Genomic DNA, 16,197 nt, shown 5'->3' with positions numbered 1-16,197 from the left:
TTCTATTCCAAGGTTCAGTACTTGTATTGGCTCTGGAACCAATTGTTCAATACAAGTCTAGTGATAGTCACTAGCATCTCAGCAATCTCTCATTCCCCTTCAATATCTTTAGTGAATTTACTCGAAAAGAGCTATTTTTTCTTGGTAATCTACTCGTGTTTTATATCTATAGCAGTCGCTTGGAAAACGCTAATCTCACCCACAGGTAGGATCTGTAACTCCATCAATCATGATTCAACATCTTGAGGAAATGGATCTGTGACTTCCATATTCTTTGGTTGACAATTACAACTTGGAACCTTTTGAGGGTTGGTCGGTTTACACACACCTTAACTATTTGTCTTGATGATCATCTCTCTGAACCCCAAGCATGGAGTATGTTTGCACTCTTTAGCCAAGGTCATCCCAATAGTATTGGATAGGCATGTTGTTCCATGGCAATCACAATGAAGCTAACTGTACAATAGATGTCGCTAACAAAAATGCTCACATCTTGCAACATATCTTTGGGTTCAATTGGTCATTGATTTGCCATGCGCAATTGGAAAGGTGATGGCTTATATGACTTGAACTTTAATCTCTAAGCAATCTCTTTAGAAATGATATTCACTCCCAAACCACCATCCACTATTGCTCCCGGTATGGTTTCTTTCTTAATCTTGATGGTGATCATTGGGACTTCCTCATCAACTTTCAGAGTATTAATCACTGGTATAGTGGCTAAGTATTGCACCTCTTTTGGTTGCTCAGATGATTCCTTGATTTGCTAAGCAAAGAAATCACGACAATACAGAGCTATTCACATTAACTCGATGAATGTCAAACTGACTTGCATATTCTTAAATATTTTCGATGCTCAGGCTAGCTCTGCATTAGATTCTTGTGAAGCACTTAGTTTTGTTTCATTTTCCTTTACAGCTTGAGGATTCCCCTCTCTTAGTAAAAAAACAGACTGTTAAGTCTGCTTGGGCATCTTCACTACTCGAGCTTTTTCTTTCAATTCCCTTGCATTTTTAGCTGCTAACTCCTTTTGAACTTCTAATTGATGTCTTTACTGAGGCATCTATATCTTTAGTGGTTGCTATTGATCCTTTCGATTGAGTGACCACTTGGGCGTCAACTACATCTGGCAGCTTGGGTATAATGCTCACCATTTTGGATCCACTTCTTTCCTTTCCATGTTAGTCTTGAGGAACTTCAAATGTTCATTCTCTACACAACAAAAGCACTTGATCTTAGATGGGTCGGTCTTCTCCTTACCATTCTTACCTTTGTCCCTCTACTCTAAATGTGGTGGTTTACCACTCAATGGTTGAGCATCAGTCACCACTTGGTTTGCTGATACTTGATGAGTTTTACCATTGAACCAATCCGATTCATCATGCTCAAACTTGGTGCAAGTGTTACAATACTTAGTCTTGCATTCCTCTTCCACATTTCCACCTCTAGAACACTTGTTACAACATTTCTCATTGGTACCCAACAAATGCCCAATTATTTTAAGGCCTTCTTCAACTCAGTTTTGAGTTTGTCTTTCTTTGCTAATGTCTCCTCAGTATCACCGTAAACATCTTTCTTATTTGCCTTTGTTCTTTAAGTCTTAACTCTTCTCCAAAGCAATAGCTTGGTCTAGCAATTCTTCATAGGTCCTAGTTGAATTAACTACTCCGGCTTGTGCAAAGCCACTTGGGTACAACCCATGATCAACCAAGCTCACATAGACTTGTCATACGGAACTGTGCTCAATTGGTTAATGAGAGCTCACATTATAAGCACAAAGTCTTTGAACAAATTCTCCTTTTTTCTGCTTCAACTCACTTAGCTTTGTCTGAACATCTTCTCCATTGATCTCTTGCCAAGATCTTCGCACGAATGCTTCAAACATTGCATACCACAATCTAGGAAAGACCCAATTGAAAATTGATTAGGGAATTTTCACTAAGGTACACAGAAAATAATCCATATACTCTTCATCTATTGTTGCACTATTAATGTGATAGAAACACAAGAAACTCTGCAAGTGATTGTAGGGGTCTCATCATCTGTGCCTTTGAAATTTTGAAATTTCACCTTGATGTTGGACTTAGATTTTTCTGTCCCAAAACCCGAGTGAGCAGGTCTTTCACTTAGTAGGACCGAGTCACTAGCCTTACACCTATCATAACCGCATTCATGTGTGAGGTTGCTACAGACTCTCCCTCAATCAGTCGTTTGGTACTATGTTCAAGTCTTAGGGGTACAGGTTGACATGCACCTATTGGCCGAGTAGAATTTTTATCTACTAAAAAAGGAACTCAAGCAAATTGCCTTAGTTGCTCCGCATTCACCTTAGGTCTTCAGTGGCATCTCTCTCCATCAAAAGCATGTCGCTCTTCTTGCCGATTGGTTTTTTGACCATCAGTTGTAGCTAATCTTCTACCTTCATATCTTTCTTGATGCAATCTCTCTGGAATGATAGCCAAGTACTGTCAAAGATGCTCTCTTTGTTCTCTGAGTTGGTCTTCTTATTCATTCTTACGTTCTATCAAGGAAATGGCCATCCACTCAAAATCCAAACTCTTTGTAAATGAGTGCTTGGACTCCACTTGCCATGATAAAGCTTCATCCACCAATCTTTTGGGTCACCTTAGCCCAACACTATCACTCTGTCCTTCTAGATAAGCCTTCGAGACACATAGAAAAGAGGTGGTCAAAGTTTGAACTTGATCCTTGTTATTTGCATGTTGAGGTGGCTATGGATGGTGTTTTCGGCAATAGCTTCCATCATGGTCCATGTGGCTAAGAGTAGCCACAATCTATAATATTCCTCCATGGTACCATAAACTTTCAATGGTAGTATCAATTTATAATATTTCTCCACGCTAGTCACAATCTACAATATTCCTCCATGGTTGACTACTATAAAGAAGGGGCATCTTATGTTTGCCACTCCTTGTGCCAAAGCAATCATAAGGTAAAGAACATGGATGTGTACCTAGACCCTTTCATAGATGAGTTGCAAATATTATGGAATGGCATGCAGACTCAAGACATTTCAAGGCATTTGGGCCAATGTCACTTTCAAGTCGAAAGCATTTTGATGTGGACAATGCATAACTAACCCACCTTGCTTAATTGCTCAGGTACAAAAGTTCTCTTTCTCTTAATTCACCAAATTTTTGTGATTGATTGTGTTCTTCTTTCACTTATCAAGGCTTTTTCTTATATCTTATTACTTTAGTAGGTCTCCAATCGTTCAGGTACCATGCATATCCATCTTGTGGAAATAGTTTGTGCAGTTGACATTCCTCAAAGATTATTTCAAAATTCATTTATGAGGAAAATTAGTATTTCTATATGATGTGAAATGGTTCAAAGTCATCTATAGGGTGCTCAAGCCATATTCAAGAAGCATCCAAGTGCATTTTTTATCATTGACTCAACAAAAATTTGGGATGACATTACTAACCCATTTGTTCTACACTTGCACTTAGGAAGAATGTAATTTTTTATCATTGACTCGAGAAAATTTTGGGATGACATTATTAACGTAATTGTTCTACCCTTGCACTACAAGCAAGTAGCCATTTTTCTTATAATGATGTTTTGCCCCTAGATTTCATTAAATCTTTCATGAACATATTTGAATCCCTCGTGAATTTTTTCTCACTATATCTTGGGTGGTTTTTCAACTCGATTTAGCAAAGAACCAATGGTGGTTTGTGATTTAAGTTGCACCTAGAAAGTGATGTGTATTTGAAGATATGGAAGTGGAGAATGAAATAGATGATCAATAAATAAATGTGTTGAAATCTAGAAATGTCAGAGGGTTTCTCAAACACTGATTTAGGAGAACTCAATTGACATGCTAAAGATGTGCAAAACTTGGCCACGGATGATTGAGAGGATGAGCATCAGTATCACAAGGGCAACTTAGGAGATTCTAGTGAGGCTTAGAGAATGGAGGAGAAAATTGGTAGAAATAACTTTTGGTTGTGAAACCATTTGAGTTAATTTCATTGTTGCAAGGATCTGTGGTAACCTCCACACATGTCCAAAATTGTCAATGGTTAAACTTTGCATAGTTTTGATGCTTTTTTTGACGCTATATTTTTCTTAGAGCCTTATCAATGCAAATATTGATGCTTATATCAACATTTTTTGGATTTTTGATAGTAGTATCAATGATAGGATTGGAATATTCTATGACCTAATATATTGACAATAATATCGATGGGGCAATATTGATGCAAATATTCATGAACGTAACAGTTATCGAGGCCACAAGACTTGATTCAATGTGCACAAACAAATAGCCAATGTCCACCAAGTGGAAAAGGATACCCAAGGAAGATCCTACCGAGTGGACTTATCAAAGATCACCAAAATGGCATGCTAACTTCTGCAACAAGGAAATCCGCTAGAATAGCAAATGTTACTTGTGGAAGAAACAACTTGAGATGCTCCAAAACTCATGTATGATCAAGATGAGTTCCTATTGATGGCAGTCATGGTGCTTGTAGAGGTGAATACAAAGGTGGTCACAAGATCAGAAAGAGCAGTCTAGATGAGCTTCAAGAAGCCAATAGAGCCTAAGTTTTGCTAAAAATAAGAAAAGAAAATGGCTAAGTAAATAAGCCATGACCTCAAGCAAAAGAACCCCTAGTCAAGATAGGGAGTCATTTAGTCATCAAGTGATGAACAACTAACCAAAGGGACCCAATGAAAGATTGAAGGATAGCAATAAAACCAAGAGCAAGAACAAATCCAAAGGCCTGGTGGAGTAGAAATAGATTAACACAGCTTGGGAAAATGATCTTCAACTAGAATTTGCTTCCCACAATAAGAAATTCTTCCAAATCCTGGTATTTAATAATGACATATGTCGCCACCCCTTGCAACAACTGCAGAGGTGACCAAAATGGTGATGTAGGATGCAGAAGTGCTCATGATCAATGCCAAATTTTGGAATTACATAGTGAAGGGACTGTTCATTGATAGAGGCACAGAGTGAACATCATCTTTGAAGAGGTTAGAAGAGGGTCAAGGTGAAGAACTTGAAGCCTTCACCATTCAAAATCTAGATGGAAAACCAAATTTTTTAATGCTACTGAGCATACTCAAGGATGTTGCACCAAGTTTAGCAGAGCCTATGTCACGGTCACATTCATTATCATCAAAATAGAGAGCAAAGAAGGGTACCCCATGCTGCTATGGGATGATCGAGTATCAAGGTCCTTCAAGATTGGTGAGGGGAGACTCTCACTACCACCCATGATAGGGAAAACATGTAGCTACTGATGGGAAAAAGCATGACCCAAAAGAATTACAAGCCTAAATGCCTAGAAGGGGAAGAGACATATGCCTAAAACATTGAGAAAAAACTACTTACCCTCAATAGTGTGCGATTCCCAATGATTGATGCGATGTGGGAATTCACCAAATTTAAAGGCTCATGGAAGACAAAGATATCCACATGGACTTCACAAAGGCTCAAAGACAACAAAGGGAAAAGAGAAGTCCAAGAAGAACCCACCAACCAAGGAATCCAAATCAATGGTGGTGGATGAACCATTAAATGCCACGCAATCAAAGAAACTAATGTGGGTTTGCTTCAGCCACTAAATTTAATCCAAATCAAATGAAGAGATTCTTGAAAATTTCATCAAGGAAGTCAAGTTAACCAAAGTGATTGACTAGTTCCAATGCCAAAGAAGAATGGCAAGGTGCAAGTCTACATTAACTAGTAAAAGCTCAATGAGTAGACCATTAGAGACCCATTCCCAATTACATTCATGGATACCATCATGGACAAGGTAGTAAGGCATAAGATATATTCATTCATGGATGAATATAGTGGTTATAATTAAATAATGCTAGACAAAGAAGATTAAGAAAACATAATGTTCATAACCAAATGGGAAGCATTTGGGTTGAAGAATGCATTGGCAACATTTCAGTGCTTCATGGTGGAAACCTTCCTAGAGTACAATGGCAAATTTATTGTGATATACTTGGATGATTTCTCAATGTATAGCACAAAGCAAATACACTTGGAATGTATACAAAAGGTGTTTCAAAAATGCAAGGAGACAACTTTCTCTCACTCCATACTATTGCATGTTCCATGTGTTCTCAAGAGTGATGCTAGGATAAAATTTCCAATGAAAGCATCATGACCAAAAAATCAAAGATCGATGCCAGCAGTCAAAAGATAATGGAGCTAGACAATGTCAAGCAAGAATGCTCATTCTTGGTTTTCCATAGCTTCTACAAATGCTTACCAGGAAAATAGCTTCATCAACTAACAAAAGCAGATACAAACTTTGAATGGAGAAAATATTGAAGCAAAGCATTCTATACCTTGCAAGAAATGACCATAAAGGCCCAAATCATATCAAAGCCAAAAATAATTTTATTCTCCATGTGCATGTGGATGCATCTAGGATGACAATTGGGTCCTTCATGGCTCAACTCAAACGGTCCCAATCTACTATGCAAGTTCAATGTTCTCACTAACTAAGATAACATAACTTGATGTGACTAAATGAGAATCCAAAAGAAATTAGACCAAAGAATTTGGCACTTTTTACTAGGCGATGCAATCTTAGACCAGAAAAATGATTATGAAGCCATGACTGATATGGTTGGATGTTGCTGCTTCAAGAGTTCAACTTCAAGATCATCCACAAACTTGGCTTGTCACATTGTGAATTCTCACGCCTTTGTCGTCGCTTGTCATCTAGTGAATGGATCAACAATAGTCTTCCTGATACTAGCTTGTTCATGGTGTTGATGTACAAACAAAGGCATAAATAGATCATGCAGTATCTCTCAAGTGAAACATTTCCCAAAAATTAAAGCATGCACAAAAGGTGAGGGAATTTTTTGTTTGGGCTGACAAAAAGTTTTTAGTATATTATATCATAAAAAATATGATCAATACATGTTCTTTAGAGTAGAAAAGCCTTAAATCTGTCAAGTGTATGCTAGCAAAAAGGGTGAGACATGGTCCTCTAATGATGCATGTTTCCAGATGAAAGAGCAATCATCATGGATGAATCCCATCAAGGTGTGGCTACTGGTCATTTCTACATCAAACCCATAGTATGAAAGATCCTAAGTGCAAGATTATGGTGGAGCCCTATACATGCAGATATCATGAAACATGAACAAGTTGGAAGGTCAACCTTCCTAGATTAGATGCCATAAGGGCCAACGTAACCTTGGAGGGTGTTTTCATATCAAACAGGCAATTTGTGTGAAGGCTAGTTACTCGGAGGTTGAAGGAAGCATCCTCTTGAAACCTCTTCAACCTTCTCTCCTCCCTCCATTATTTCTTCTTTCATTGCCCGTCCTCTATCCTCCTTCCTGAGCTTCCCTGTCCCTCTCACTTCTATCCCATGGCTTCTTTACAAGAATTGGCATAAAACAAGGTGAAGATACTATCTTACCCACGTTCCTTGTCGATCGACAATTGGACGAGAACAATTATGGCGTGTGGCATGTTATGCTAGAGTCAGTATTGTAGTCTTATGACCTAGCAGACTTCATCCTGGTAGATGTCACAAGGCTAGATCCCCTTGCATCGATGGCTACTTTTTAATTGAAGACCTTGTTCCATGGAGCTTTGTAGAAGTCATTAAGGTGACAGCTACGATTGGCCATTGGCAAATTGATCTCAATCCCCTTTGGATTTTGTACCTTTTTTCCTTCAAGGTAGGTTGCTAGCTTTTCTCTCTCTTTTTCTTTGGTGGACGATTGGATTCCATTTGGTATGATTGTTAGAGACTGGTGATTTTGGATGGGGGTTCAGAGACTATGGAGGAAAGAGAGTGTTGTTTGCTCAAGCCTTGAATGAGAAACGTGGGATCAAAATTTTTAGAGGGCTTATGTATATGGGTGTTTAGGGTTTGCTACCCAACAATCTGTCAACTATTAAACTACAATGCTCTTCATGTCTCTCTTTTCCATCATTAGGCCCTCCCTCATCATGGAATCATGAATGATTAGATTTCATTTGGTCTGATTGTTGGAGGAGGCTGGTAATTTTAGATGGGGGTTCAGAGACTATGGAGGAAAGAGAGTGTTGTTTGCTCAAGCCTTGAATGAGAAAGTGAGCTCAAAATTTTTAGAGGGCTTAAATATATGGGTGTTTCAGGTTTACTACCTAACAATCCATCAACTATCAAATTACTATGCTTTTCATGTCTCTCTTTTCCATCATGAGGCCCTCCCTCATCACAAAATCATGTTAAGTTAATGCTATACCTTATTGGGAGTCCATCACCATTTTTGGTGCTTCCTTCCATCATAATCTCACCTAATTTCACTGTTTTAACCCTGATTTAACATGTAATGGCACTTTGGGATTGGTTTCCTTGACATGACCCTTCATAATTACCTCAAAAAATTATACCCAAATGAACTGTACTTGTTGGCCAAAACATTTTGATTTTCATCTCGTTGACTCACTTTGGAATTATTTTTCCTTCAAATCTTCCAGACTGATGGTCCCATTGTCAAAGCATTTTTCAATTTAGTATGATCCTACCCTTACATGATATAATTTTTGCTTCGTTACTCCAATTGTAGCACTATATAGTAGTACGAGCATCCCACCTTTGAATGTTCTCTTCTTGATTGGTCGTCATGCCATACTTTTCATTCATGATTTCCCTAATCTTACTTCATTGATTTTGAACACTTCATCTAATTACTTTTTGAGGGCTTCTTCTTGGCTATTCATATGTTAGATAGCCACACTTGGACTTAGCACAATGAATTCCATTGGTATGAATGCTTTGAGACCCAATGCTAGTTTGAATGGAGTATGCTTTTTTGCTCAGCTCATTGCTTCCCATCCCGACCACTTCCCCATCTCGGTTGTGAACCAGTAGAGACTGGCTATTTGGTGGGAAGGAGCCTCCTTCAGTCCAACTCATCCTCATTTAGCTAATGGAGGGAAGGAAGGGTTGTATAACCCCCTCCATAAACTATATCCACTTCAAATAAAGCCAAACAATAAGAGAAAACACTAGCAAAAGGAGGAGCTGAAAAGGACAAAGACAAAACCACGAGAGCCATGAAGCAAACCACGATTGACAATGTGAACAAATGCTCACATCGTGGTGGGCTCTAAGTCGACAGCATAGCGACACACAAGGGATCCACTTTACCCTTGGGAACTACTGCATCTACATCAATGAGCTCGACTCCAGCCACTATAGATTTGATCCCCATTGGTACACTGCCTCACCGCCATCAGGAACCAAATGCTTATGGTAAGCTAACAAGCAGCATGCTCTGTGTTGCCTCTCCCAAGATGAGAGGCCAAGGCAGCATGCTCTGTGTTGCCTCTCCCAAGCTGAGAGGCCAAGGCAGCATGCTCTGTGTTGCCTCTCCCAAGCTGAGAGTCCAAGGCAGCAGGGGAGGACGAATGGGCAATGCAACTTCTCCCTCACTCTATACACGTGCTCTGGGGCTCAACATGAACTTTCTGGAATTCGCGAAAATGCTCCGATAATTAATGTTTGGTGCTTAGGTTATTTTAAAAAAAAATTTATTTTTGTGTTGTATTGAAATTGAAAGTGCCAATAATGCCCCCATACGAGGTCACCAAGATAGAATCCTAAGCTATCCTTGGGGCTTGAACTCAGGACGGGCACATACACACCCACATGTTTTAGCCCCTTAGGTTAATTTTTGTTAATTTTTGCCTTGCGAGACACTACTAATACGAATTATTTTTCCAAGACCTATTACGTAATCGGTGACCAAGAGTTCAAGCCCGAGTTACCCGTGCCCCTTTGTATTTGCATTTCCCCCAACGCTTGCGAAATCATAAGCATCATTTCCTTACAATGGTAATTTAGATCTTAAAGACCACGAAAAATCCCTTGATCTCTCGAGAGCGGTTCTCTTAGGCAACATGGCACTCAAATTTCTCAACAAGAAGGGATGGCACACTGGCAGCTTGCGTAACATCGAGACCGTTTGGAAGGCGGAGCAAAAGCACGAGGCGGAGCAGAAGAAATTGGAGGAATTGAAGAAGCAAATTCTCGATGAACGAGAAGCTCAGGAGTTTCGTTCACTCCAAGAACAGGCCGGGCTTGTTCCGTATGTACTTCGTCTTTTGTCTCTTTGCAAGTAGGTTTAGTCTATGCTACTTTTATGATTTGAGAGTTTCGGTTCCGGCATGGGCTCTACGGAAGAAAACCTATCTTCATGTCCTTAGACCGTGTCGTCTACGCTCAGCCAATAAAAAATACAGCGGGCCACTCAAAACGGTAACAATCACTAGAGAATACGCACATATGTGGAGAGAGTTTTTTTCATGTCAAAAGGAAACAGAGGAATATGCAGCTCTAAACCAGATAATTGCCACATGATTGCCATGTTAGACTCAGCCTTTCCACTCCCAATTTATGTTAAAAGGGACTGTTACTAAGGTGTTTAACTTGATTCCTGATCTTTCAAGAGCTGTTTCAAGTATATCTGTAATAGAGGAGAATAAAGCAAGGAAAGAATAGCGGGAAGAGAAGCAAAGCATAGTTGAGAGAGGGTAGGGAATCGGGTGGATCGAAAGCGGCAGGAGAGTCACTAGACGTAAGAGTGTAGAGGTGACATCAACTTATGTACAAAGAGGTGGGTTCAACTTTTTCCCGTCTATTAAAGCCATTCTTCTGAAAAAAATTATCCTAAGAACTACATCCTGTGGAGCTGGGTAGCTCTTCACCATGCTGTCAAAAGCTGGGGTACATCTTGCAGAATGCTTTGACTGTAAGTCCTTCCATTTGATAAGATATTTGTATAGGAGCCAATCTGGGTGGATGTCATACTAGCTAGTCTTTGCTATTGTGTTTGGGTTTATGGTTCTTATCTTGTGGTTGAGTGTCACGAGGCTAAATCTGCACTGTTCCTGTGGCTTTTACAGGATGAGTTATGTTCTTGTATTCATCTGGATATATACGTTCCTGCACTGCCTAGTTCCTAGACCCTCCTCGTAATTCAGGGTTATGGCGATTGATGCTTTTTTGAAGCTGTGAATCTTAATCTCAACAAATTGTTCGCTACATATAACTCATCCAAGAGAGAGGCGTATCTCAGCCTCAAGTCACGGTTTGGAAGCCAAGGATGAGGCCAATTTGTAGGAAATGCAGACAGAAGCTGCCCCCACTCCCCGCCCCATAGCTGTGTTAGCCTCCTCACTATCCCAAAAAACCAGCAGGATAGTGAGGAGGGGTTCTATAGCCAAGGAACCAGACTTTCACAAATTATTGATGGGATTAATATTGCCATCAGCCATGTGTCGCAAGTGTGCTGCTACCTTGTAGGAAATGCAGCCAGAAGCTGCCAAATGTCACCGGTAGGAAACGCTAGGTGCGGGGATCTCAATCAATTACATATAGCCATGTTAGCCTTCCCACTATCCCAAAAAGCTGGTGGGATAGTGAGGAGGGGTTTTCAATTCTTCAATATATCCAAGGAACCGCACTTTCACATTTTGTTATGAGATTAATATCCCCATCAGCCACCATGCAAGAGCGCGTGCAAGGGGCATCCAATTTCATTGCCTGTAGAAGGTGGTTGGCACTCTTTCCGACAGAATTCAGATTGCTGAACTAGCTTTCTGCCACAGGCTTGATTGATGTTTACCATATACTAGGTTATCAACTGAATTGATTGAGGCTTTCGAATCACAATTTAAACCATTCTCACATTTTGTCACCGTTGACAACAGCAAATCTCCTATAACGATATATAGTGCTTTCTATGGCAAATAGATTTGTTTGTATTTCCCTGCGAAGGGATGACATGTAAAAATTTCCCATAAGGGATTTGTTACTTCATGTGCAGAAGGATGTAATAGATAAAATCAAAACGTTATCATTTGAAAGGGCATCCAGGTTTGGATGTGATGTGAAAAACCAGACTTTTCGAGAATACAAATGTGTGCAATGCATGCAGAATTTGAATGCGGCCCCTCCAATGGGGAAGAGCGCCCTCGTGAGAGTACTTGTTTCTATTTTTGACTTACATGCAAGGTGTGTGAGATGGCAGATGAATGCAAGGTGAATGAAGAATGCTACGTGAGATTCACAATGAAAGGGTGATACCCTGTCATTAATGTCCCTTGAGATCACTCAAGTTCCATCTTCCCATTTACACCTACCCTTAGCCTATGACCCATGCATCTACCATTCAATGCACCTTAATGCACCCTTCCCTTCCTATTGCCCCTAGGACCTAGACACGTGTGTGCACATTTTTATTAATAAAATGAGTATCACATGTCCAAATTCGATGCCGTCTAAAGCAGTGGCTCCAGCTTGACTAGTCATATCTACTCAGATGATCCACCGCCATAACAAATCGGTTGGTGTCCATAAATACATATACATGTTACACCATTGGCGTATAATATATAATAATGTTTTAATGTCTACTAATCACGGATTAGTGATTTCTCTTGTCATGACATGTGATAGTATGTAAGAAGCACCCTTATTTGTAGAAGAACGTGGACATTCAAATGTGGCAAGTATAGTAGGATAAGACACCTCTAGGTGTCAAGAATCTGATGAGTCACCTCTTATCATGTACCATGTGCTGCCTGTGATTCCTTCCCATGTACTTAAGTGCTCAACTTATACAACGAATTTAACCGCGTCTTAAAAATCTGTACAATAGATTGTATACCATATTTAAAGGCCCTGAGATTTGACACATTAAAAAATTTAAGCTCAATTTTGATAGCACTCTAATGGCTTTCATGTTTCTTAAATTTATGCCTTTAGAGTCCTGTATCATACTGATACTAAGTCGCTTTATATATAATACATGGCCAAAGCATTTTATTTGGTGCCTTGCATATATCTATTGAAATGGGAAGCATCTGATATGGCACTGCAGTTATGTTTTTACAGTTCAATTATTATATTTGGTAGTCTTTGGTTTTCCATGTTACAATACAGCATTTACATATGTTGGGCTTTTAAGAAGCAAACTCCATGATCGCTTCCAGGGTATGTGAGCAGTGGATATCAGATCCTTTTGTTATTTCTCGTGGAATTATAGTGTTACTGCATGTCTTGCTGAATCCTGTATATCATAGTGAAACATAAGGTTTGCAGATCGCTTCTTTTTTGGTGCTCCATGCTTGCCTTCCTGGTATATGTCTGTTTTAAACTTTATATCGACATGTTAATAGCAGATTCAGATCCATTCATATTTTTGGAAGCGATCAAGTCAGACATGAGCACAATCTGAAACAGGCATTGATGCTTTGTAGTCTGTGGAGTATTGTACATGCCCTGACATGTTTTGGGAGTATTCTGAATGCCTATTGCTCTACTTCAGGCAGTTCCCAAATCCTAGGACCATGGAGAGGGACGAAGAAAATTTAAAGCACTGATAATGAACTTCTTTCGGATGACTTTCAACGGGGAAATCTGCTCAAGTAGCACATGCTTGGAAATTCAACCAAGCTCATTTTATGGGTTTATAATATCAACACTATTAGCCAAGCTCCCAGGTCTTGGGAACAAATTGAAATTGACAGGTGCAGAGTTCAGTTGCAAACCCTCTTAAGATGTTATTTATTGAAAACCCGCTGGTTTGGCAACGTCCTCAAACTCTCAGTTTTGCAAGTTTGAAATATTCTTGAGCCTTACACAAAGACATATTTGGATTTTGCGCAAGAACACTATCATCTGTGTAATTGCACATCTTTTGATTTTGTGTTAGTACACTGCATTTGTGTATCTGACAATTCCATCTGTGCACCGGCCTCCTGCAATGCATGATGAAGTTGATGATTTGTAACCTTGTGGGTGACTATCATAGTATTAAAAATCACTTCAGTTTGCTGATTTAGGACATGTAGTCACAACTGATATTTCAATTTCGCTTTCTAGTAACTTAAGAGACCTTTTCATGAAAGGCACGGAATTTCGATTGTACTTTCAAAAGAGTCTTGCCTTTTAAAAGCTATTGATAAGGGAATCTCAAAGTTTGCTTTGCACATAGAAGAAAGTTAAGGAGTTCAAAATATCTTATCAAAATGGAAAGGGAAGATTTTGAAGGAAGTTTCACAAAACTCCAAAAAAGCCAAGATTTATTGCAGCTGCTTGTGAGACTACTTTGAAAGATGTCTCTAAATGGCTAAGTTACTGCTTCAAAGCCATGTTGCCTAGTGTCCATGAACTTTGGAGGGACTTATTAAAGGAGGCAGATGTCCCCTCGCATTCAAGCTAGATTTTAAATGACTCTATAGGAGTGATTCCTATTGTAAAATTTTTTAATTCCTCTCGAAGCATTCAAGAAAAAGAGTCACCTATGATTTTACTACGCTTTATACAAAGATCGAGCTCGAGGATTTGAAGTTTAGAATAAAAAAGCTAATGACCGAAGTTTTAAAGCTAAGATTTGACAAAGATAGATGCAAATGCTAAAAGTTGAGAAAACAGCTCTACATTTTGACTTTTTGTGGCTAAATAATAAAGATCATGACATTGATTCTAAAAAGAAAAGATACACAACGGTCGTAAGTGTTGAAGATGTTTGCTTTTGGATAGATTTTGTTTTAGATAATCTTTACATCACAATAGGTGATTCTTTGTTTCAACAAATTATAGGAATCCTGTTAGAAACATGGTGAGAGAGAGAGAGAGAGAGAGAGAGAGAGGCTAGGGAGTGAAGAAGTGGTACACAAATGTAGAAACCATGAAGGCTTTCATTCATTCATCAAGTATATCATGACAAGTGAAGTACAAGCCTTTATATAGGCTACACACTCACATACTAGCACCTAGTGCATATGGGATAAGTCCCATGATGACACGTGACACTCACACATGACTCAGACACATAGACTAGTACTAGATCACCTATTACTACACACTAACACATCACATCAGCACACTCTTTGGATATGATATCTCCAAGCCCCCCCTTCAGAGCAAAGAGTGTGAGACCCAACATGCAAAAGTAGACCGATCCCCCCTCCCCCGCGATACTGCAAAGAGCAAGTACAACTATCCAACACCTCCCGTGTGATAGTGACTTCTCAGTCAGCTTGCGACCGGCAAGGGCAAACCATCACTTGCCATCCCCCCTTCCTTTGAACTGGGTGGTCGATACCATCAAGCAAAGTAAAAGACAATACATTCATTTTTGGGGGACAACCCAGGGCAGAGTATCTCTTAATGACTCCAACTACATTCAATTTAGAGGGACAACTCAAGGCTGAGAACCTTTATTTGACTCAACACAAACACATATAGAGCTAAGCATAATCTACCACCTCAGAGAGGGATAGATCGTGCAATATAGTTGATAAAGCTTGCTCCTCAGGTCCTATAGATATGGCATAAATATTCTCGAGCTTGTCCACGGTCTCCTTAGCTGAAGTAGTGACGTCAAGTTGATGAAGTAATTGGTTGGCCAACCTCACACCAATAAGCGCCATTGCTTTGTCATGTTGCTCATCCCTAGCTGAGAGTGGTGCTCATGACTCTTCACCACGAGGACGAGGCTCCATAGTCTCAATCTAAGATAGCAAAAGCAGCAAGCTGAAATGGATAACCAGTAAATGAAGAGGCTGGTTTAGGGCTCTGAAATGGATCAGCAGGTTGAGAAAGGCGTGAATAAATGTGTCCAGCTGCTGGTGGATGACCTCGGAGGTTCCAAAATGCAAACCCTAATGGAATTGCAGCAAAAATACGCCTGGAAATGTAGAACTGAGTGAACTTGAATCAAAGAGCAGCAAGTAGATGCCCCAAAATGCAAGAATGAGCCAAGAGATGTGCACTAGGGGGCGTGGAAAGCACTCCAAGTGCTGTAGCAGGTTTGAAAGTCTCAAGAAGGTAGCTGTAGGGGTGCCAGATGCAAAAGTATAGCTCAGCAAGACAGCTCCAAGCTACAACGAGATGCTGTCGTAGATGTGTAGATATACTAAAATGCACCAGCAGGTCCAAAACTGATTAGGCAGCTCTCTAGAGTATTCCGAAATGTTGCAGCAGGTCACCAGTCCAAAAATCGGCTGTTCTAGATGAGTTGGAGGCTAGGAGCAGCCGCGAAAATGCTTCTAGGATAGGTGGTTCTGCAGCAGCAACCCTAAAATGACTCGAAAATGCAATAGCAGCTCCAAACTAGGTCGAAAAAGCCTCCAAAAGCCTTGAATTCTGCAACCAATGTAAATAGGAGGACAGCTCT

At 39.8% G+C, this 16,197-nt stretch overlaps 1 protein-coding gene across 1 annotated transcript in view; it reads left to right on the top strand.

The window, feature by feature from the left end:
* The first annotated feature begins 9,762 nt into the window (after window positions 1-9,762).
* Window positions 9,763-16,197, top strand: part of LOC147895802 (uncharacterized) — a 43,464-nt gene continuing 37,029 nt past the window's right edge. Inside the window, exon 1 of the mRNA XM_087383106.1 lies at window positions 9,763-10,098. Coding sequence (XP_087239232.1) covers window positions 9,911-10,098 — 188 coding nt within the window. The 5' untranslated portion in view covers window positions 9,763-9,910. The remainder of the gene's footprint in view (window positions 10,099-16,197) is intronic.

This window comes from Dipteris shenzhenensis, chromosome 12 (assembly GCF_047967505.1).
Source record: "Dipteris shenzhenensis isolate YYH24624 ecotype China chromosome 12, Dip_SZ_1.0, whole genome shotgun sequence".
In the NCBI taxonomy this organism is placed as follows: Eukaryota; Viridiplantae; Streptophyta; class Polypodiopsida; order Gleicheniales; family Dipteridaceae; genus Dipteris; species Dipteris shenzhenensis.
Note: the sequence above shows the minus strand (reverse complement) of the source record. Positions and strands in the feature narration are given on the sequence as shown.